This window comes from Natator depressus, chromosome 15, assembly GCF_965152275.1.
Source record: "Natator depressus isolate rNatDep1 chromosome 15, rNatDep2.hap1, whole genome shotgun sequence".
Taxonomy (NCBI): Eukaryota; Metazoa; Chordata; order Testudines; family Cheloniidae; genus Natator; species Natator depressus.
The window spans coordinates 953,550-977,096 of NC_134248.1; the positions used below are offsets into that span (position 1 = coordinate 953,550).

Consider the following 23,547-nt stretch of genomic DNA (forward strand, 5'->3'; position numbering starts at 1 on the left):
GAAAAAACCAGAACCACAAAGTGAGGCAGGCATGCTCTAGGCCAGCAAAACTTCCACTGAAATCAAAAGGAAGTTTTTGCATAAGAAGGGAGCAATGATAGGGTTGCCAAGTTTGGTTGGAGGTATTCCTGGAGGTTTCATCAAATGACATAATCTTTAATTCCTGGAGACTCCAGGACAATCCTGGAGGGTTGGCAACCATAAGCAATGAACAGATCTCTAGGTCAGAGCCCCCAAGTTGAGAATGGCTTCTCAAATGGGCACTTCAAGCAGGTATTTATGCTCCTTCCCATGGAATCACTTTGTCCCATCTGCTTCCTTATCCCACACAAAAGGCACACTGTCAGGGTTCCTTCCCCACTCTGAACTCTGGGGTACAGATGTGGGGACCCGCATGCAAGACCCCCTAAGCTTATTTTTACCAGCTTAGGTTAAAAACTTCCCCAAGGCACAAATTGCACCTTGTCCTTGAACAGTATGCTGCCACCACCAAGTGATTTAGACAAAGAATCAGGGAAAGGACAACTTGGAGTTTCTATTCCCCCAAAATATTCTCCCAAGCCCTTACATCCCCTTTCCTGGGGGGGCTTGCGAATAATATCCTAACCAACTGGTTACAAAGTGAACACAGACCCAAACCCCTGGAGCTTTGGACACTTACAAAAAAAAAATCAATCAGTTCTTAAAAGAAGAATTTTATTTAAAAAAAAAAAAGGTAAAAATCCCCTCTGTAAAATCAGGTTGGAAGATAACTTTACAGGGTAACAAAAGATGCACAAAACACAGAGGAACCCCCTCTAGCCTTAGTTTCAAAGTTACAAAAAACAGGGATAAACCTCCCTCCAGCAAAGGGAAAATTCACAAGTTGAGAAAACAAAGAAACTAATACGCCTTGCCTGGCTGTACTTACAATTTCTGTAACATGAGAGATGGGTTCAGAAGGGTTTGGAGGACATGGATTGATGTCCGGTCCCTCTTAGTCCCAAGAGCGAAGGAACACAGAAACAAAGAACCCAAAACAAAGCCTCTCCCCCCCCCACAGATCTGAAAGTATCTTTTGTTCCCATTGGTTCCTTTAGTCAGGTGCCAACCAGGTTATTTGAGCTTCTTAACCCCTTACAGGTAAAGAGGAATGTTAGGCTACCCTTATGGTTATGACAGGTACAGAGGGAAACTATTGGGTTAGTACATTCTCCCACTAGCCAGATTATGAATCAAAGGCGAGATTCCCAGTCAGCGGTGTAGGGAGACCCTCCATCTGTGCTGCTCTTGCCATGGCAGGAGTAGGAGTCACATCACTGCTGACTGGTAGATCACAAGCGTGTTGTATTCCCTTCAGCAGAACCACAAAGCATTCAGGGGGAGTCAAGTTACTTCACCCAACATTAACTCTCTGCCGATCTCTGTTGCATCTGAAGAAGTGGTTTTTTACCAATAAAAGCTTATGCCCAAATAAATCTGTTAGTCTTTAAGGTGCCACAGGACTCCTTGTTGTCTCTGCCGATCTGCGCATCTTCTTGTGGGTCCTGAGGCAGAGCAAGCTGGTTAGTGAAACTCTTCCCACTTCTCTGATCCCACCTAGATTTCCCATGTCGCCTGGACTATTTTTAGGTGGAAGAAAATGGACTGGGAGAGGAGTCTCCATGGGAGAATCCCAATGACTCCATGCAGCTGATTTTGTCTTTGCAGAGACCAGTACAGCTTTGTTCCCCTTCACAACAGATAGCATGGGCAGCATAAGGATCTGAGTATGGAACTATAAAGATCTTTGCAACACCCCCAGAAGACAGACAAGTATTAACCCCATCCTTTAAAATGTGGAAATTAAATCCTAGTAAGGAAAATAGAAAGGAGCATAAACTCTGGAAAATGAAGTGTAAAAATATAATTAGAAAGGCGAAAAAAGAATTTGAAGAACAGCTAGCCAAAAACTCAAAAAATAATAGCAAATTTTTTTTTAAATACATCAGAAGCAGGAAGCCTGCTAAACAACCAGTGAGGCCACTGGACGATCAAGATGCTAAAGGAGCACTCAAAGACGATAAGGCCACTGTGGAGAAACTAAATGAATTCTTTGCATTGGTCTTCACGGCTCAGGATGTGACGGAGAGTCCCAAATCTGAGCCATTCTTTTTAGGTGACAAATCTGAGGAACTGTCCCAGATTGAGGTGTCATTAGAGACGGTTTTGGAACAAACTGATAAATTAAACAGTAATAAGTCACCAGGACCAGATGGTATCATCCAAGAGTTCTGAAGGAACTCAAATATGAAATTGCAAGACTACTAACTGTGATATGTAACCTATCATTTAAATCAGCTTCTGTACCAAATGACTGGAGGATAGCTAATGTGACGCCAATTTTTTAAAAGGGCTCCAGAGCTGATCCCAGCAATTACAGGCCCGTAAGCCTGACTTCAGTACCGGCCAAACTGGTTGAAACTATAGTAAAGAACAAAATTGTCAGACACATAGATAAACATAATTTGTTGGGGAAGAGTAAACATAGTTTTTGTAAAGGGAAATCATGCCTCACCAATGTACTAGAATCCTTTGAGGGGATCAACAAGCATGTGGGCAAGTGGGATCCAGGGGATATAGTGTTCTAAGATTTTCAGAAAGCCTTTGACAAGGTCCCCCACCAAAGGCTCTTAAGCAAAGTAAGCTGTCATGGGATAAGAGGGAAGGTCCGCTCATGGAACTCTTTGCCAGAGGATGTTGTGAAGGCCAAGACTATAACAGGGTTCAAAAAAGAACTAGATAAATTCATGGAGGATAGGTCCATCAGTGGCTATTAGCCAGGATGGTGTCTCTAGCCTTTGTTTGCCAGAAGCTGGGAATGAGCGACAGGGAAAGGATCACTTGATGACTACCTGTTCTGTTCATTCCCTCTGGGGCACCTCGCATTGACCACTGTCAGAAGACAGGATACTGGGCTAGATGGACCTTTGATCTGACCCAGTATGTCTGTTCTTATGTTCATTTACCAGAGGAGGTTAAGAGTAAGATCTTGGAAAGTGCTGTGAATCTGTTGCTCACATGGGACACTATGGGGCTGAGCTGCTTCTACTAGTCCTAAGCAACTTATTCAAGTTCGCAAAAAGAAAAGGAATACTTGTCGCACCTTAGAGACTAACCAATTTATTTGAGCATAAGCTTTCGTGAGCTACAGCTCACTTCATCGGATGCATACTGTGGAAAGTACAGAAGCATGCTTTGTGTGTATAAAAAGATCTTCTATACTTTCCACAGTATGCATCCGATGAAGTGAGCTGTAGCTCACGAAAGCTTATGCTCAAATAAATTGGTTAGTCTCTAAGGTGCCACAAGTACTCCTTTTCTTTTTGCGAATACAGACTAACACGGCTGTTACTCTGAAACGTGTCATTATTCAAGTTCATGCAGCTGGGGATAGACCCCAAGTTTCCCAATCTCCAGATCCTAGCCTTACTACATGTCTATGCTTCTTCCCCAGAACAGTGCTCTCTCAGGGCCTAAACAGTTTAATGCAGATCCTACATAAAAGTATTTTTCTTTAACTAAAAAGTACACTGCTCTAATAGTACGGTGAAGAGCAGGAAAGCACTACCAATGAGAAAACAAACAGATCAAATCCTTCTGTAGCTGCTTAGTTTTAATTATTCAGATGTCTTGGAATGCATGCACTGGAACACCTGATGGGAAACTCAGGGATATATGAATGTTATTATTTGTATTACAGCAGCTTACAGAGGCCCCAAGCTTGGTCCCACTGTGCTAGGTGCTGTATAAACTGAAGAGTGAGAGACTGTCCCTGCCCCCATAAACTTACAACAGAAATAGACAAGACAGAAAACGGGTGGAAAGGGAAAGTCTTGTTCAGCAGCAGAGCTAGGACAGAACAGAGGTCTCTAGACTCTTAATCCAGAGTCTTATCCACTAGATCATACCACCTCCTTGAACGTAAGCAAAGACACTACTATGTATTAACCTGCAGAATGCAATGCATTTCAGCACTGTACTGCGTGACAAGGTACAATATTTCTTAGTGGAATTTTTTTGTGTAGAACTGCAGCGAAAATATGAATCATGACATTACTAATTTCAGGCATAAAATAGGGCAGCTGGATGTAGTCTGGGAAAAGGTATTATGTGAAAAATAGACTAGGGCCAGATTAAAGCCTTCTTAAAGTCAGGGGGGGCAGAGTGGATCTGGCAGCTGAGTAGCTGTGATCTGAACTACCATGCAGAGACCAGGATTGGGGCGACATCCCCAGCCACACGCTGCAAAATGAGAGTCCAGTTCTCTACAGAACTGGTAGCATTATGTCATCTTTGCCCCCCTCATATTCTAGGGTAGTCACAGACCTGCCAAGCCCTCAATGTAAGTTAAAGGTAACCTAGGGCTCCTCTAACTTATTTTCTGCTTCCCATAGCCCCCTGTGGATTATGGGAAGGAGAAAATAACTAGAGAACAGCAACATTCAGCCACACCCCCTCTTTTCCCTGGCCTGCCTGCATGCTAGGGGCTGAGAGTGGGGCTGGCACAGAGCCACCCTGTTTCATGCCAGCAGGGAAGTCCCTTACCCCGGAGTCCCAAAGTGTTCAAATCCAGGGAAGTGACTTACAGTCATCCCCTGGTAAATTAAAGAGCATTTCAATGGATGCTAAGGAGAGTCATGCCCCATCACCTAAGCCTGGAGGACAGCGTCTACAACACAGGTCCCGGAAGGTGTAAAACAGCAGAATGATCCTCAGGGATCTGTCATAACAGCAGATAATTTTCAAGGGGGGAAATAATCTCAAAAGTCTTTTAATTAAAGTAAGCTGGTCAAAGTGCTATACATTCTGTGTAATCAGCCGCAATTTATCCTGATTCACTGGAGCTGGAGTGCTCAGCCCTTCTGAAAATCAGGCCCAAGGCTCTTCAAACTGAGCCCAAAACCCAAGGAACCCCAAATCAATGGCCATTTTAATCTCTCTCACTACCTCACCTCTACAACGGGGGTAATTCTTATCTGCCTCACAGACAGGGATTAATCCATGCTTGCAAAGTGCAGTAAGAGCGCTGGCTGGAAGATGCTACGGAAGCAAAAAGTGGTATTGCAAGGCTCAGTTCTGATCTATACCAGTTTACCCTGATGTGTCTTCACTGCCTTAGGTACTCCTGACTTATACCAGCATGGATGGAGAATCAGGCTTATTAGTTTTTTAAACCTATTCATGCAGGGCAGAGGCGGCAGAATGAAAGCCTGTCATTGCAGCGTTCCTATGGAAACTTGCCATCCTCGTGTCCCCAGTAAATTATGCCAAGACGTCACTGTCTAGAAGTGACTCTTCTTTTTTCCCTTGCTCATTGTGGTGAAAACACTATCATGAAAAACGAGTTCCTCTTCCACAGGCTGGGAAGCTCACAGACCTTATCTCTACCTTGAGGTTTCTCTTGTGCCTTTTAAGGGACTAAGGAACAGAATGTTCAAATGTAAAAAAGAAAAACAGGTTCAGAAGAAAAAAGTTCCAGATCCTCTCTACTCCCTCACCCAAGCCCTGATGGGTCTCCCAAAGGCAAATGGGGCTGCATTAATAATAATACCTACCTCTTATTTACCATTGTTGTTTGCAGTGGTGTTGTAGCCATGTTGGTCCCAATATATCAGAGCCTAACAGAACTGAAGAAGAGCTCTGTACAGCTCTAAACGAAAGCTTCTCTCTTTCACCAGCAGAAGTTGGTCCAATAAAAGATTACCTCACCCACCTTGTGTCTCCGGCTCTTACCTAGCATTTTTCATCTGTAGATCATTAGTACATCTGATTGCAAGATTGGGGCCCAGCTTTATGGCATGCTCCCCTCTTAGAACCATAGAAGATTAGGACTGGAAGAGACCTCAGGAGATCATCTAGTCCAACCCCCTGCTCAAAGCAGGACCAACACCAACTAAATCATTCTTGCTTTATCAAACTTCCATGCTGACCCACTGATGAACATTCTTCATGGCAACTTCCCTACTCAGCCCACAGGGGATATCAAAGTTAATGCTGAATCAGTCATTCTTAACTTTTGAGGGTTCCTCCAGAGGGGGTTTGGGAGCCAGTGGCCAGCATGTATACCATGAACATCTTGTGGAGACAGTGCTGCTGACAGCCAGTGGCAGAAGCTCTGCGCATCCATGTGGATGTCCTTCTGGCAGATCTCAGGAGATCTGAAGGTATCAGATTTAAATCCCACCAGCTCTACCTGGGAGCAAACCTCACTTCCCATTGTACAGATCAGTAGGACACTCTTTCTTGCACCCTAGACAGGAATAATTAAGGTTAAGATTCTGTCATGGGTATATTAGTAGAAGTCAGGGTCAGGTCACAGGAAATAAACAAAAATTCACAGATGCCTGCAACCTGTCCCTGGTATTTACTAAAAATACCATGGAGAGTGTGGGGGGACAAATAGAGCCCTGCCAGGGACTTGCAGCTGCTCCAGCCCCACCACTGCTCCTGCAGTAGGAGCTGACTCAACCCTGGCTGCTGGTCTTGCAGGCTGCCAGCCACTGTTCTGGTGGTCCAGGGTGATGGTCAGCTGTTCCGGTGGCCCTGGGGACCGCTGCTCCTGCTCCGGCCGCACTGGGGCTGGCTGCCATCAGTGGCTCTAGCCATCAGCTCATGCCCCAGGGGCTGACAGCCACTGCTCCAGTCCCAGTGGTGCTGACTCAATCCCAGCCACTGCTTCAGCCCTGCCCCAGAGGTCCCAGAAAGTCACAGAATCCATGCCCTCCATGACAGAATCCTATCCTTAGAAATAACTCATGCAGGGAATGAATGGACCTATCCAAGACACAGCTAAGAATCTGATGAGAACCAAGAGAAGCAGCCAGGAATTTCCTGACCTCACAGTGTTGTCTCGTTCCTCCCAGAATGGCCTAAGTTAACAGGAAGGGAAGAGGCAAACTCAGCTTTGAATTTCTCTTTGCACTGATTGGGTGCATGTAACCCCAGCTGTATTGGAAGAGAGATATTCTGGGAAGTTCTCATCAGATACAGCATTGTGTTGATAAGGGGACTAGAGATAAGCTTTTTTTGCAAATGTTTAAGATAATGACGTTACTACAAAAAAATGTTCTTCCATCACTCAGCTGAGATGCTGCAGCAGGAAATTTTCACCTTGCAATAGCTTTCTGTCCCCCAACTCTTTAAAAATTGTTTTCGGTGGGAAGATCATAGGACACAGACATCAAGGACATTATACAAGCCCGATCCAGGCAAAGGCCCATCTGTATTAGTGGGACTCACCATAAGCACAAAAATCTGCTTTCACAGATATAACTGTAAGATCACAGCCTTAGTCACTAACAGGATGCTGTCATTCTGTCTGATGGACATGGATGCTCCTTGTTATACTGTCCCATCAATGAAAGGCTGCATTCCCACTGGCTTCAATAAGGGGTTAGTCCCTCAGGCAATCAGAAACAAGTGAATTTGAAATTAAAAGTTGAATAGTATTCAAATTACAAAGGCACAGTGCAATTTTAAAATTAACCTATTTTTGTTTGCCCAAGTTTGTTTTTGATTTGTTACTCCCCTTTTAACTGTTAGCAGAGACTTCCCAGAAACAGCAGCCTCCACTGTCTGCTGGAAAACGGAAAGATTTCTTAAGACTAGGTGGCAGAATTAAACAACGTTTAAAAAAATTAGGCCTTCATTTTGTTTGCTAAAACTCCTCAGGTCACTAGGAACCATTCCAAGGCCCCAAGGCACAGCTTGCCATATGAGAGAAAAACATGTGGAGATGTACACTCGGCTACCTTGTACTCACCTTCTAATGAGATCTCAGTCCAAGTGGTAGATGTATATTTGGTTGGATGGCTCTGATCTATCCTGCAAAAAGTTTGCTAGGGCCTTATTAGTAGTAGATTACAGTAGGGCTTTGTCAGGGTTCCCTCCACACTCTGAACTCTAGGGTACAGATGTGGGGACCCGCATGAAAGACCCCCTAAGCTTATTTCTACCAGCTTAGGTTAAAAACTTCCCTAAGGCACAAATCCTTCCTTGTCCTTGGATAAGTACTGCTGCCACCACCAAGTGAGTTAGACAAAGATTCAGAAAAAGGACCACTTGGAGTTCCTGTTTCCCCCAAAATACTTCCCCAAGCCCGTTCACACTTTCCTGGGGAGGCTTGAGAATAATCTACCAACCAGATAGGTAAACAAGGCGAGCACAGACCAGACCCTTGGGTTTTTAGGACACTAAAAACCAATCAGGTTCTTAAAAACAGAACTTTATTATAAAAACAAAATAAAAGCAGCACCTCTGTAAAATCAGGATGGAAGGTAATTTTACTGGGTAATCAGATTCAAAACACAGAGGATTCCCCTCTAGGCAAAACTTCAACGTTACAAAAAACAGGGATAAACCTCCCTCTTAGCACAGGGAAAATTCACAAGCTAAAACAAAAGATAATCTAATGCACTTCCTTGCTATTACTTACTATTTCTGTAAGTTTAGATGTATCATTCAGTAGGAGCTGGATTACTTGCTTTGTCTCTCTCTGTCTCCAGAGAGAACACACAAGCCCAAAACAAAAACAATCCCCCACAGATTTGAAAGCACCTTCTCCCCTTATTGGTTCTTTTGGTCAGGTGCCAACCAGGTTATTTGAGCTTCTTAACCCTTTACAGGTAAAGGAGGGATTTTATGCTACCCTTAGCTGTATGTTTATGACAGGCTTCGATGAAGCAAACAAGATCAGGGCCTCATTGTGCTAGGCACTGTACAACCACATTGTAAGAGACAGTCTCTGCCTCACAGAGTTTACAATATAAATAAACAAGACAGAAAAAGCATGGAATGGGAAACAGTGGCATAGAGAGCTGATGCGATGTGCCCAGGTCACACAGCAGGCCTGGAACAGCAACCAGGCCTTGAGTCCCTGTCCAGTGCCCTAACTGTTAGGACAGTAGTTCTCAAACAATGGGGCGGGCCTCCAAAGGGAGGTGCGGGAATGTGTCAAAGGAGATGCCAGCTGTGTGCCCTTTTTTTTTTTTTCTTAAGAGCTCCAGCTGTAAGTCCTGGGTGGCTGGGGCTTGTACAGAAGGACCGTGCAAACCAGGAAGGTGGGGATAAAGAGGACAGCTGGAGCCCTGCCATCCGGCTTGGGCTTTCCTTCCCCTCCCTCAGTCCCTCACTGGGAGGTGGTGGGGCTCCGGCTTCCCTGGGTTGCCAGCGGCAGCAGCGCAGAAATAAGGGTGGCAATGGGGCGCTAAATCTGCTGTGAAAAGTGATACTGACAAATATCACTTTTCACATTGCCACTCTTACTTCTGTGCTGCTTCTGGCACATGCTCCCTTCAGAGCTGGGTGCCCGGCCAGCAGCTGCTGTTCCACTCTGCCTTCAGAGCTGGGGGTTGGTATCTGTCCTTGTGGGGGTTGGAGGGTAAACAACTGTAGATACAAAGAAGGGGGCCCCGATGAAATATTTTGAGAACCACTGAGTTAGGGTATACCTACACTGAAATAAAAGACCTGCAGACCAGCTGTGGCTGGCCTGGGTCAGCTGACTCAAGCTTGCGGGGTTCAGGCTGCAGGGCTATAAAATTGCTGTATAGACATTCAGGCTCAGACTAGAAGCTCTGAGACCTTCCCTGCTCATGGGGCCTCAGAACCCAGGCTCCAGCCAAGCCTGAATATCTACATTGCTATTTTTAGCCCCAGAGCCCAAGCCCTGTTAGACTCAGTTCCACAGTTTTACAGCAACAGAAACATACCCTAACAGCCTGATCTGCTGAATGCCTCTTAAAAGCTGTTGAGCACTCTGTTGGAATTGAAAGTACCAAGCATTTTTCAGGATGAAGCCCTCAGTCTCCACAAAAGACAAACAATCAGACAGAGCCTTGAACTTTCTGAACTTCCATTCAAGAAAGATTAGGTGTTAAACATTTAATATCAAACACACAAATGTTTCTGTCGTAATATCTTTATCTTCCTACCCCAAGATATTGCCACCAATATGCTCTATGGATAAAAAACTTCAAAGAAACACGAGCACAGAGAGCAGTCTACTAAAATCTTTAAAAACACACCTTAATTTAACTGCAAAATCCCATTTCCATTAGCAGGTGTCCATATATGAAAACACTAGGTAGAAACTCTATATCTTACCCCTCTCAAAGGTTGGTATCTACTAGAGCAGCAGTGGAGAGGAGCATGATATCAAAATACAGCATTGTGGACTAGATCCTCAGCTGATGTAAGTCAGCATAGCTCTATTAAAGGCAACGGAACTAGGCTAACATACGCCCGGTGAGGATATGGTCCCATTTGTCTAACGCTAGAGGGTTAAGTAGGAAGAGAAGCTTTGATTGGAAGCAGCTAGTTCTCGTTTAAATCCAAGCCTGTTCAATCATTGAAAAATGAAGAAGTAGTATGAAAAGTAAGTGAAGGGGCTTCTGCTTTAGATTCAATACGCGTAAAAGTCCTTCTGTAAGCCTATCCCTAAGGCCTTTATTAAAAAGTGTATTTATAGTCAGAAAAGTCCATCTTTTTGCTCTGTGTTTGTACAGCACCTAGCACAATGGGATCCTGGTCAACAACTGGGGCTCCTAGAGATTATCGTAATGCAAATAATAAATAAAACAAAACAACAATAATTAATAATAACAATGGCCTTTTCTTTTTCGACAGATCTGCACCCTGTATGTCTCCCTATGGACAAAAATAAGACTTTAATACTTTTTAATCCTGCTTTCCCTTTACAGCTATGGGAGGGGGAGCTGGAATCCATCCCTATGAAGAGCTCATCTACGGATCAATGAATTCAGCTTTCAGTACTTCTCACTTGCTTTTTATGAGCCCAATTTAAGCCTTAATAGGGCAGCTCAATTGCACATTGTTACTTGTATGTGAATGTCCACTTTTCAATTGCACAAGCTTTTGACTTGGTGATGATGCACAAGACAGACAGAATGAAGCAGCTCGACTCAGATCCCAGGGTGAGTTTGTAGAACTGGCAGTTAAAAAAATAACAGCACTCTGGCCAAGATTTTCAAAAGCAACTGGTGATTTTGGGAACCTCTATTTTTGGGTGTTCAACTTGTGACATTTTAAAGAGGCCTCATCTACTAAGGATGGGTGCTCAGCACTTTTTGAATACCCAGTCCTTACAAGATGTCTCAAGTTGGACACCCAAATATTGAGGTTTCCAGAATCATGTCAGTCACTTTTGAAAATTTTGGTCTCAAATTTTAGCTTGTAAAATTTGATCTGCAGTCACTGAGGGAAATCAGGAACCCTACAATACCATGTTTATGGTCACATTTATGGGCCTGGTTTATACTAAAACCCCCTCTACACCATTCTGGCAGTGTCCTTAAGGTAGGTGTACATTATATTTATAGGCCCCTTTGCTTTCTCAGAGCAGTGTAAAGGGGTATTAATGTAAATGAGAATCAGGTCATCAGAGAATAACCACAATAAAGACCTCAGGATTTCTTCTACAAGAGAACTCATCTGAAAACATTTACCTGACTGTAAAAAATAATCTGTAATAAGAGACTACTAATTCTAGGAAGCTGTCTACAAAACAGGATGCCTTCATTCACTCACCAATCATTATGTCTGATAAAATGATTGTGTCTGCTCATATCACCTACACTTGACCACATCTGGCAATTCTTAACCCACAAACTTCACTCAATACTCTGGCTTCCTGATTCAAGTGGAATCTATACTGGTCATTTGGTTAGCCTCCTTTCTACTCACACATTAAGAAGGGAAAGTCCCTTTGGTATGGAAAATAATGATGAATTCAAATTAGCAATGGCTTTATCAGGACAATCTGCTTCTTCTGACTAGTGACCTGATTTCATTTTCCCCGAAATTGACCTAAAAACAAAAAATTGGCCAACTTCTAATCTTCCATGATGAATTTTTTGCCAATAAAAATGGTACTGAAGAGTCAATAAAGTGAAGAAACACTTTGTTAAGCAGATTAGTGCAGTGCAGGTGGATTTGAGGGGTGAATATTCTTTAGACGTGTTCAATGGGTAGAGTGACTCCTCTGTTTTTTCAGTCACCAACGTTGTGGTTCCGAGCACCACCTTCACAATTCCTCGCCAACACCATTGCATGCAGACTAAAGTTCATCACACTGCATGAGGTATGTGTCTGATGCTATGAATAGAACATGATGTCACACTAAGGATGTCAGAGCATGATTCAGTAGGACAAAATGAGTTACCAACAAGAAGGCTCCTGTTTTCACACTGATGATGAAATAAACAACAATCAGAAGGAAACTGGAGGCTGTACTTCAGAGAAAGATGTGGTTAAAGTTTGATAAAGATAAACCTGGGCAGAGATCTTCATCTTTGAGAGACAAACAGATGGCAAATGTTTCAGACAGGGACAGTTTAGCTGCTGAAAGGCAAAGCTCTCTTGATAGCACATTCTTATCTCTGAGTTAGAGAGTCATGGGTTCAAATTCCCACCCTTTGAATGAGATGTTAAGCTGAGGTCTCCACTTGATGTGTGGGTGAAAGATAGACATCCCATGGTCCATTATGATGAGAATATGCTCGTGGAGCACTTCTTGTATCACTCAAACTAACTCACTGTGTAAGGGCTTGGTCCTGCACCATTCAAGTCAATGGGAGTTTTTCCATTGACTTGAATTGGGGCAGGATCAAGCCCTAAGTTGTTTGGAGACTGATTGTTCAGTGGCTGGCACCCGTTTACCAACCGCGTTCGTCCCATGGTATCTGAGACATTGAACAGGAAAATATTAGTTTCTTAGACATTCTGGTGAGTGAATATTGATTTTTCAATGGAGACCAGTGTACAGATCCCTAAGTATGAAATGTGATGTATAAAATCAAATTCTAGGCTCCTGATCAATGTTCAAATAAATGGGCTTTGTAAAGAAGTTTTCTGCAGTGCTTTGACAAACCTGTTACCTAAGAGACAAAGAACCAACAGAGCCTGTGGCCCACGCACTCCTTCTTGGGGTGGGGATGGGAGATCTAATTTTGGCCAGTAGATCCAAATAATCCTCAAACACCACTTGTGGTGGTGCATGCATTCTTTGAGGAATGCTGCTCCACGATGCCCAGAGGGAATGAAACCAGGTTAGGCTAATGACCCCATCCAGTGTGGTATTCTTTCTCCACAATGGCCAATACTGGATGCTGTTAAGGAAAAGTTAGCACATGGGACTCCATTTTGGTTTGGGCCCCACCATTGTTTAAATGCCAGCACATCATACACCAGGAGGAATGATCCTTAGATACTGAATCCCTGTGAAAATCCTCCTCCTTGTCTCCAGCCTGCCTTGACTCCCAGTATCTGGTTTTTGTCAGTCTCTAACTCCCTGTCTCTTGGCCTTGATGTGAGGCCTCCCACCCTGATAATAAAAGTTACTGATGCATGGCTTTAGGACCATGCTGTGTAATTAACATACTGGTATAGCACGAGGAATGCACCAAGCAGGGATAGGTGGTAGATAAGACAAGGGTTTGTTTATTGGCTAAGGTTTCCGATGCACGAGGGCAACATGCTTTGCTAAAAAGTATATAACCTTTGTATAATCTGTATTCAGGGTCCCCTCCTGGCTAGCAGGGGGGCACCACGCTCGAGCGTAATAAACTTAGTGTCTTTTGGGAACTCTGCAGTTGTGGACTTTGTTTATGTGCCTCAGCCTAGATTCGAACTGTGCGTGTCCTATCAGGTGTAATTCGCAGCATTTGTGTGCATGTCCTACCAGGTGTAATTCATAGCATTTGTGTGCATGTCCTACAAGGTATAATTCGCAGCAGTTGTGTGCATGTCCTACAAGGTATAATTCGCAGCAGTTGTGTGTGTGTCCTCTCAGGTGTAATTCGTAACAATGCTCCAGAGAAATGTGCAAAAACTCTTGTAGAAGACAGTTATGGAATAAACTGCCAATGCGAAGTTTCTTTCATTGTTGTGTGCAGTGTTGTTATAGCCATGTCTTTCCCAGACCTGAAGAAGAGGTCTGTTTAGCTCGAACACTTGTCTCTTTCACTAACAGAAGTTGGTCCAATAAAAGATGTTACCTTACCCACTTTGTCTTTGTAAACCCCATCAGTCAGGGTTTATGCCCTGGGCCATGAGAGTTTATATCCTTTACAAACTTCTATTCTATTTAATAAAATTGTTGATATTCTTAATCATATTTATGTTTCATTCTTCTTTAAAAACAATCCTACTAAGCTCCCAGACAAAATAAAAGGACTCGGTAGTGAATTCCAGTTCTCCAGGAGTTTCTTAATGCTAACCACAAGCAAGCCAGAGTGATGCTCACCTGCTGAGAAGCCTTAGTGCAGAGTAGGCTGTCTGCCCCCTTCACTCCCATGTCTTCTTTTTTACCTAAAAGGTAAACATCATAATGTCAGACGTGTCAACTTTAAAGACATTGTCCAGCAGCGTGACTGGATTTGATAGATCAAACTCTCATGGTGGCTTTGAAGTTGCACTTTGTTTTCAGATGGTGCTAACATTTCATTCTCAGAAACAAACACACTGTGGTATATTCTCATCTCAATAAGAAAAGGAGTACTTGTGGCACCTTAGAGACTAACAAATTTATTAGAGCATAAGCTTTCGTGGGCTACAGTCCACTTCATCGGATGCACAGAATGGAACATATAGTAAGAAGATATATATATATATATATATACACACATACAGAGAAGGTGGAAGTTGCCATACAAACCGTAAGAGGCTAATTAATTAAGATGAGCTATTATGAGCAGGAGAAAAAAACTTTTGTTGTGATAATCAAGATGGCACATTTCAGACAGTTGACAAGAAGGTGTGAGGATACTTAACATGGGGAAATAGATTCAATTTGTGTAATGACCCAGCCACTCCCAGTCTCTATTCAAACCCGAATTAATGGTATCTAGTTTGCATATTAATTCAAGCTCAGCAGTTTCTCATTGGAGTTTGTTTTTGAAGCTTTTCTGTTGCAAAATTGCCACCCTTAAGTCTTTTACTGAGTTGCCAGAGAGGCTGAAGTGTTCTCCTATTGGTTTTTGAATGTTATGATTCCTGATGTCAGATTTGTGTCCATTCATTCTTTTGCATAGAGACTGTCCGGTTTGGCCAATGTACATGGCAGAGGGGCATTGCTGGCACATGATGGCATATATCACATTGGTAGATGTGCAGGTGAACGAGCCCCTGATGGTGTGGCTAATGTGATTAGGTCCTATGATGGTGTCACTTGACTAGATATGTGGACAGAGTTGGCATCGGGCTTTGTTGCAAGGATAGGTTCCTGGGTTAGTGTTTTTGTTGTGTGGTTGCTGGTGAGTATTTGCTTCAGGTTGGGGGGCTGTCCGTAAGTGAGGACTGGTCTGTCTCCCAAGATCTGTGAGAGTGAGGGATCATTTTTTAGGATAGGTTGTAGATCTTTGATGATGAGCTGGAGAGGTTTTAGTTGGGGGCTGAAGGTGATGGCTAGTGGCGTTCTGTTATTTTCTTTGTTGGGCCTGTCCTGTAGTAGGTGACTTCTGGGTACTCTTCTGGCTCTGTCAATCTGTTTCTTCACTTCAGCAGCTGGGTATTGTAGTTGTAAGAACGCTTGATAGAGATCTTGTAGGTGTTTGTCTCTGTCTGAGGGATTGGAGCAAATGCGGTTGTATCATAGAGCTTGGCTGTAGACAATGGATTGTGTGGTGTGTCCTGGATGGAAGCTGGAGGCATGTAGGTAAGTACAGCAGTCAGTAGGTTTCCGGTATAGGGTGGTGTTTTTGTGACTATCGTTTATTAGCACAGTAGTGTCCAGAAAATGGACACTCTGACAACAGTACATCAGAGAGCGCACTACAGAGCTTTTAATGTGCGGTAGCAGGGTCCACATGGCCAGTTAGATTTACACCCCATCTTGCCATTCACTAAGTCTCCATATAGACAAGCACTAAGAAATAAAACCTTACCCACAAGAACTACTCAGACTGAAGACAGGGTGGATAAAAATAAATGATTTTAAAAAATAAATAAATAAAATTGGATTTTTATTTAAATTGGATTTTTTAATAAAATGCTTTTTGAGGAAAAAACCTATTAAAGATAGTTTTAACTAAGATACATTATAGCTCAAAGAGATCTCATCATAGAATAGGGATTATAAATTCTAATTCTATAATATGAGACAATATATTCATGTAATGTTTAAGAAAAGTTTTGTAAATGAGTTCCAATCGTTCATGGATTAGGTACTCAATCTTATGGAGTGCTAGGGGCTTCTGTGTAGATTATTTAGGTTAATCTTTCTATCTACCCAATGGAACTCAGTGCTCAGTCTAGAAGATACCATCAGAGATGCTTAGTTTTTCAGTTCTCAAACGGTGGATTTGTCTCTCCAGAGATAACATGCTTGTTAACAGCAAAAATGTTTTAAAATAAATTAATAATATATAGAGTTGAGAAATAACAGACCTCAACCCTATTATCCCATTGCAAATTTGTGTACAGAGAGTCAATCCCTTACCTCTCTCTAAAAGTCCAAAGTTTCAAAAAGTTCAATGAATAGAAGATTGTTGAGGGCAGAATAGATCTGGAGAAGGAGAAGTCTGGATATAAATGTGAGAAGGGAGGGACAGGCAGTAGAAACAAAAGTGAAACTATTTGAGCAGCATATTCCAGAAGTCTTGAGGTCTTTCTGAGTGTAGCCTTCGTTGATTTGAGATCTATCATACTATTCTCTCACTAGAAGGGAAAACCTATAATGGCAGCAGGAACCATAAAAGAGACCCAGTTTGGGAATATTTTAATGAAGTTCCTCTACCTGTGGGTAAGACAGGCATGCATGCAAAATGCAAAGAGTGCAACAAAGAAATGCAAGGCCAGGTTGCCGGAATGAAACAATATAATGAGAAGTGTTCCTTCTCAAGAGGAAGCTGCGTTGAAGATGATGAAAGGAACATGTCAGAACATGCAGGATCTTCAGGTTGGTAAACTTTTTTATTTCATACTTCTTTTTTAAGGACTGCCTGCCTTCCTTCTGGACTATTCTTGAATTCTCATGTTTGAGCAAAAAATATAGTTGTTACTCTATGGTACTATCATTTTAGATACAGTTGTGATCAAAAATAAATAGCTGAAGTAGGCAGATCTTCCTTTTACAATTTCACCTTTAAAGCAGTACTGAGTGTCAGTGAATGCAATGAGTAATACTAAATGAGCAGTATGGTAATAATAATTAAATAACTGCATTGACTTATTTTGTTTAGGAGAATCCATCCTCAACATACACGATTCTGAAGACTATCCACCTTCAAGATAACCATCATTTTCTATAGTTTCAGAGTTATCTGCCAATGATCGTGTTTCAGTCACATCATGTATGTCACATAGCCACAGTATATCACCTGTAGCAAACAGAAAAAAAAATCTCCATCATCCAGAAACAATCATAGATAAGTTTGTGATAAGAACCAGCAGATTACAAAAAGAGGTAATTGATGAAAAAAATGCCCAGTTTGTTTATACAACAAACTCTCCTTTCCCTATGATTGAGAACCCACACTTCATTAACATGGTTCAGTCATTAAGACCAGGATACAGTCCATCCAACAGAGCAGATGTCGCAGGCAAATTTCTGGATAAAGTGTATGAAAGAGAAATTGAGCAGTGTGCAAAAGGTCTGGAGGGTAAAATTGTTAACCTGAGTCTTGATGGGTGGAGTAATGTCCACAATGATCCTGTTGTATGTGCTTGTGTGACAAGAGAAGAAGGGAATGTCTTCCTTACAGAAACAATTGATACATCAGGAAATGCACACACAGCAGAATACTTACAAGAAGTAGCAGTAAAAGCTATAACAAACTGTGAAAAAAAATTCAAATGTCTAGTATGCATCTTGGTCACAGACAATGCTGCAAATGTATCCAAGATGAGAAGAAATTATTTAGAAGAGAGTCCCAAGCTCATAACATAGGTTGCAGTGCTTATTTGATGCACCTCCTAGCCAAAGACTTTTGCAAAATACTTCAGTAACAACCACTTTGCAGCAGCTGCTCTGCAAAAAGCGGGAGGAACCAAGATAACGCCCCCACAGGACGTGCGATGGAACTCAGCAGTGGACTGTTCTGAGCACTAAATCAAGAACTGGCCTAATCTGATGACAGTTTGTGAACAAAATTGTGAAAAAAATAGATGGCCCTGTCACAGCCAAAGTTCCCAACATTAGGCTTCCGAGAAATGTTGAACATGTGCTGAGTACCCTGAAACCTATTTCTGTAGCCTTGCACAAAATGCAGGGAAATCGCTGTTTTATTGATGACGCTACTGAAATTTGGAAGGAACTGAGTGAGATCTTAAAAAGAGAAATATGCAATGACAGAGTTAAATTACAAGCATTAAAAAAATGACAAGCACTATCTCTAGCTCATTTTCTTGCAGATGTAAACAGAGTCAGAATGAGCTCTACCCTGACATCTGGTGGTGAGCTGTGGAAAAGGACTTCAGGGTCTGATCTCGTTTGCATGGGCACACCCACCCTGCCTAGCATGATGGACTGCTTGCCCAAATGGTCACTTTGGCTGCTGTGGGATCCCCAGTCTCTTTGTTTTGGGGCAGGAGTAATGAAGTGTTGTTATCCTGGTTATGTGACGCAAGTAGAACTGTACTTGGCATTTTATGACAGAGGGACTCACCCTCACCTAAGTAGCACTTGCTAAGCGAGGGACATGGGTTGCAAAACCCAGTGAATTGAGAGAGGCTGGGGACAGGTATGTGTACCTGGTAGTGTGGGCCCCCAAATACTACTCTGACCCCTCCTCTCTCCACTGTGTAATAACAGAGCTAATTTTGGCTCCATTAGGAGTCTGGTTACATGCTGCAGAGCTGAAATCACTGATATCTAGGTCTAAGCATTAGACCTACTTTGAGCTAGTGGTGCACCAGCACTGAGGCTTCCCTACTACCGGCTAAAAATCACTGAGAGCTGAAATTGTTGAGAGCTGTGTTAAGTAGGGGGAGGGGCCTGAAGCCAAGTTGGTGAGAGGACAGCAGGACGGCTAGCACTGAGAGCAGAGTGGAGCAGATAGCAGGGCAGTGGCGGAGAGGCGCAGCTGGTGGCGAAGAGTGCAGCAGAACCCATGGAGAGGAGTGGCATTTGGCTGTTTACCCCGAGCAGTGGAGCATATAAGATGCCCCCCATACCTTCCTCCACTTCAACCCACGCTGGGAGGTAAACTCTGCATATGAACTTCTGAACTCTGGAGGGCTGCACTAACCAAGGACAGAAAGTGGGGGGAGGGTGACAATTGGGTTGTTGGACTTAAGATCCTGAGGGGAAAAGGACACTACCAAACTTACTTGGGGGTGGGACTTTTGCTCATGGTTGGTGTTATGAATCTTGTTTGTGGTGTTTCCCCAACATAATGCCGCATTGTTTCCCTCCTTTATTAAAAGGCTTTTGCTACACTCAGACTCCATGCTTGCAAGAGGGGAAGTATTGCCTCTTAGAGGCACCCAGGGGGTTGGTATGTAATTGTCCCAGGTCACTGGGTGGGGGCTCGAGCCAATTTTGCATTGTGTTATAGAAACGGAACCCCTAGATACTGAACCCGGCCCTTGTTGCTGCCAACTCTGACCGGCAGAAGGGTTATACAAATTTTCTCAATATTTGGTACCAGAGTCAAACTTTAACTGCTGAAGAAGAAGAGTTGCTATGACATGGACATCCAGCAATCATCCCTCCATAATGCCAACTATAATAAACTTCAGAGCTAAGGGTGATGATGTTGGAAAGAAAGTCACACCAGTGAATTGGTGGAAATCACTTAAGCACTTGGATTCAGAGACTGTTGAAGTGATAATCTCACTTTTAACAGCAGGAGCTTCTTCTGCCAGTGTAGAAAGAATATTTTCTTCCTTTGGACTAATTCATTCCAAATTGAGAAATCATTTGGGACCTGAAAAAGCAGGAAAGGTTGTTTTTCTTTTCCAGATTATGAACAAACAGGAAAATGAAGGTAAAGACGACTGAGTTAGCTGCAGAAGCCAATATTTAAAAAAAAAGGAGTACTTGTGGCACCTTAGAGACTAACCAATTTATGTGAGCATAAGCTTTTGTGAGCTACCGCTCACTTCATCGGATGCATTCAGTGGAAAATACAGTGAGGAGATTTATATACACACAGAACATGAAAAAATGGGTGTTATCATACACACTGTAAGGAGAGTGATCACTTAACCCACACACCACACAACAGAACCACTAACCCAGGAACCTATCCTTGCAACAAAGCCCGTTGCCAACTGTGTCCACATATCTATTCAGGGGACACCATCATAGGGCCTAATCACATCAGCCACACTATCAGAAGCTCATTCACCTGCACATCTACCAATGTGATATATGCCATCATGTGCCAGCAATGCCCCTCTGCCATGTACATTGGTCAAACTGGACAGTCTCTACGTAAAACAATCAATGGACACAAATCAGACGTCAAGAATTATAACATTCATAAACCAGTCGGAGAACACTTCAATCTCTTTGGTCACTCGATTACAGACCTAAAAGTGGCAAATTCTTCAACAAAAAGACTTCAAAAACAGACTCCAACGAGAGACTGCTGAATTGGAATTAATTTGCAAACTGGATACAATTAACTCAGGCTTGAATAGAGACTGGGAGTGGATGGGTCATTACACAAAGTAAAACTATTTCCCCATGTTTATTTATCGCATGCCCTGATTCTCATGGGTGACTTTAATTTTCCTGATATCTGCTGGGAGAGCAATACAGCGGTGCATAGACAATCCAGGAAGTTTTTGGAAAGCGTAGGGGACAATTTCCTGGCGCAAGTGCTAGGGGAGCCAACTAGGGGGGGCGCTTTTCTTGACCTGCTGCTCACAAACCGGGTAGAATTAGTGGGGGAAGCAAAAGTGGATGGGAATCTGGGAGGCAGTGACCATGAGTTGGTTGAGTTCAGGATCCTGACGCAGGGAAGAAAGGTAAGCAGCAGGATACGGACCCTGGACTTCAGGAAAGCAGACTTCGACTCCCTCAGGGAACAGATGGCCAGGATCCCCTGGGGGACTAACATGAAGGGGAAGGGAGTCCAGGAGAGCTGGCTGTATTTCAAGGAATCCCTGTTGAGGTTACAGGGACAAACCATCCCGATGAGTCGAAAGAATAGTAAACATGGCAAGCGACCAGCTTGGCTTAATGGTGAAATCCTAGCGGATCTTAAACATAAAAAAGAAGCTTACAAGAAGTGGAAGGTTGGACATATGACCAGGGAAGAGTATAAAAATATTGCTCGGGCATGTAGGAAAGATATCAGGAGGGCCAAATCGCACCTGGAGCTGCAGCTAGCAAGAGATGTCAAGAGTAACAAGAAGGGTTTCTTCAGGTATGTTGGCAACAAGAAGAAAGCCAAGGAAAGTGTGGGCCCCTTACTGAATGAGGGAGGCAACCTAGTGACAGAGGATGTGGAAAAAGCTAATGTGCTCAATGCTTTTTTTGCCTCTGTTTTCACTAACAAGGTCAGCTCCCAGACTGCTGCGCTGGGCATCACAGAATGGGGAAGAGATGGCCAGCCCTCTGTGGAGATAGAGGTGGTTAGGGACTATTTAGAAAAGCTGGACGTGCACAAGTCCATGGGGCCGGACGAGTTACATCCGAGAGTGCTGAAGGAATTGGCGGCTGTGATCGCAGAGCCCTTGGCCATTATCTTTGAAAACTCGTGGCGAACGGGGGAAGTCCCGGATGACTGGAAAAAGGCTAATGTAGTGCCAATCTTTAAAAAAGGGAAGAAGGAGGATCCTGGGAACTACAGGCCAGTCAGCCTCACCTCAGTCCCTGGAAAAATCATGGAGCAGGTCCTCAAAGAATCAATCCTGAAGCACTTACATGAGAGGAAAGTGATCAGGAACAGTCAGCATGGATTCACCAAGGGAAGGTCATGCCTGACTAATCTAATCGCCTTTTATGATGAGATTACTGGTTCTGTGGATGAAGGGAAAGCAGTGGATGTATTGTTTCTTGACTTTAGCAAAGCTTTTGACACGGTCTCCCACAGTATTCTTGTCAGCAAGTTAAGGAAGTATGGGCTAGATGAATGCACTATAAGGTGGGTAGAAAGCTGGCTAGATTGTCGGGCTCAACGGGTAGTGATCAATGGCTCCATGTCTAGTTGGCAGCCGGTGTCAAGTGGAGTGCCCCAGGGGTCGGTCCTGGGGGCGGTTTTGTTCAATATCTTCATAAATGATCTGGAGGATGGTGTGGATTGCACTCTCAGCAAATTTGCAGATGATACTAAACTGGGAGGAGTGGTAGATACGCTGGAGGGGAGGGATAGGATACAGAAGGACCTAGACAAATTGGAGGATTGGGCCAAAAGAAATCTGATGAAGTTCAATAAGGATAAGTGCAGGGTCCTGCACTTAGGATGGAAGAATCCAATGCACCGCTACAGACTAGGGACCGAATGGCTAGGCAGCAGTTCTGCGGAAAAGGACCTAGGGGTGACAGTGGACGAGAAGCTGGATATGAGTCAACAGTGTGCCCTTGTTGCCAAGAAGGCCAATGGCATTTTGGGATGTATAAGTAGGGGCATAGCGAGCAGATCGAGGGATGTGATCGTTCCCCTCTATTCGACACTGGTGAGGCCTCATCTGGAGTACTGTGTCCAGTTTTGGGCCCCACACTACAAGAAGGATGTGGATAAATTGGAGAGAGTCCAGCGAAGGGCAACAAAAATGATTAGGGGTCTAGAGCACATGACTTATGAAGAGAGGCTGCGGGAGCTGGGATTGTTTAGTCTGCAGAAGAGAAGAATGAGGGGGGATTTGATAGCTGCTTTCAACTACCTGAAAGGGGGTTCCAAAGAGGATGGCTCTAGACTGTTCTCAATGGTAGCAGATGACAGAACGAGGAGTAATGGTCTCAAGTTGCAATGGGGGAGGTTTAGATTGGATATTAGGAAAAACTTTTTCACTAAGAGGGTGGTGAAACACTGGAATGCGTTACCTAGGGAGGTGGTAGAATCTCCTTCCTTAGAGGTTTTTAAGGTCAGGCTTGACAAAGCCCTGGCTGGGATGATTTAACTGGGAATTGGTCCTGCTTCGAGCAGGGGGTTGGACTAGATGACCTTCTGGGGTCCCTTCCAACCCTGATATTCTATGATTCTATGATTTCCCATCCCCCCCCTCACCCCCCACTGTTCCTCAGACGTTCCTGTTAACTGCTGGAAATGGCCCACCTTGATTATCACTACAAAAGGTTTTCTTCCCCCTCCCCCCCCGCTCTCCTGCTGGTAATAGCTCATCTTAAGTGATCACTCTCCTTACAGTGTGTATGGTAACACCCATTGTTTCATGTTCTCTATGTATATAAATCTCCTCACTGTATTTTCCACTGAATGCATCCGATGAAGTGAGCTGTAGCTCACGAAAGCTTATGCTCAAATAAATTGGTTAGTCTCTAAGGTGGCACAAGTACTCCTTTTCTTCTTGCGAATACAGACTAACACGGCTGCTACTCTGAAACCAATATTTTAAGTTTCTCATGTTGACCTGGCTGACATAGTCTATTTAATTTTT

General features: G+C 43.4%; 1 protein-coding gene across 1 annotated transcript in view; it reads right to left on the bottom strand.

Moving 5' to 3' along the window:
• The window catches only part of HORMAD2 (HORMA domain containing 2), a 58,956-nt gene that overhangs the window by 2,301 nt on the left and 33,108 nt on the right, over positions 1-23,547 (bottom strand). Inside the window, exon 11 of the mRNA XM_074973057.1 lies at positions 14,285-14,349. Within this exon, the coding sequence (XP_074829158.1) occupies positions 14,285-14,349 (65 nt within the window). The remainder of the gene's footprint in view (positions 1-14,284; positions 14,350-23,547) is intronic.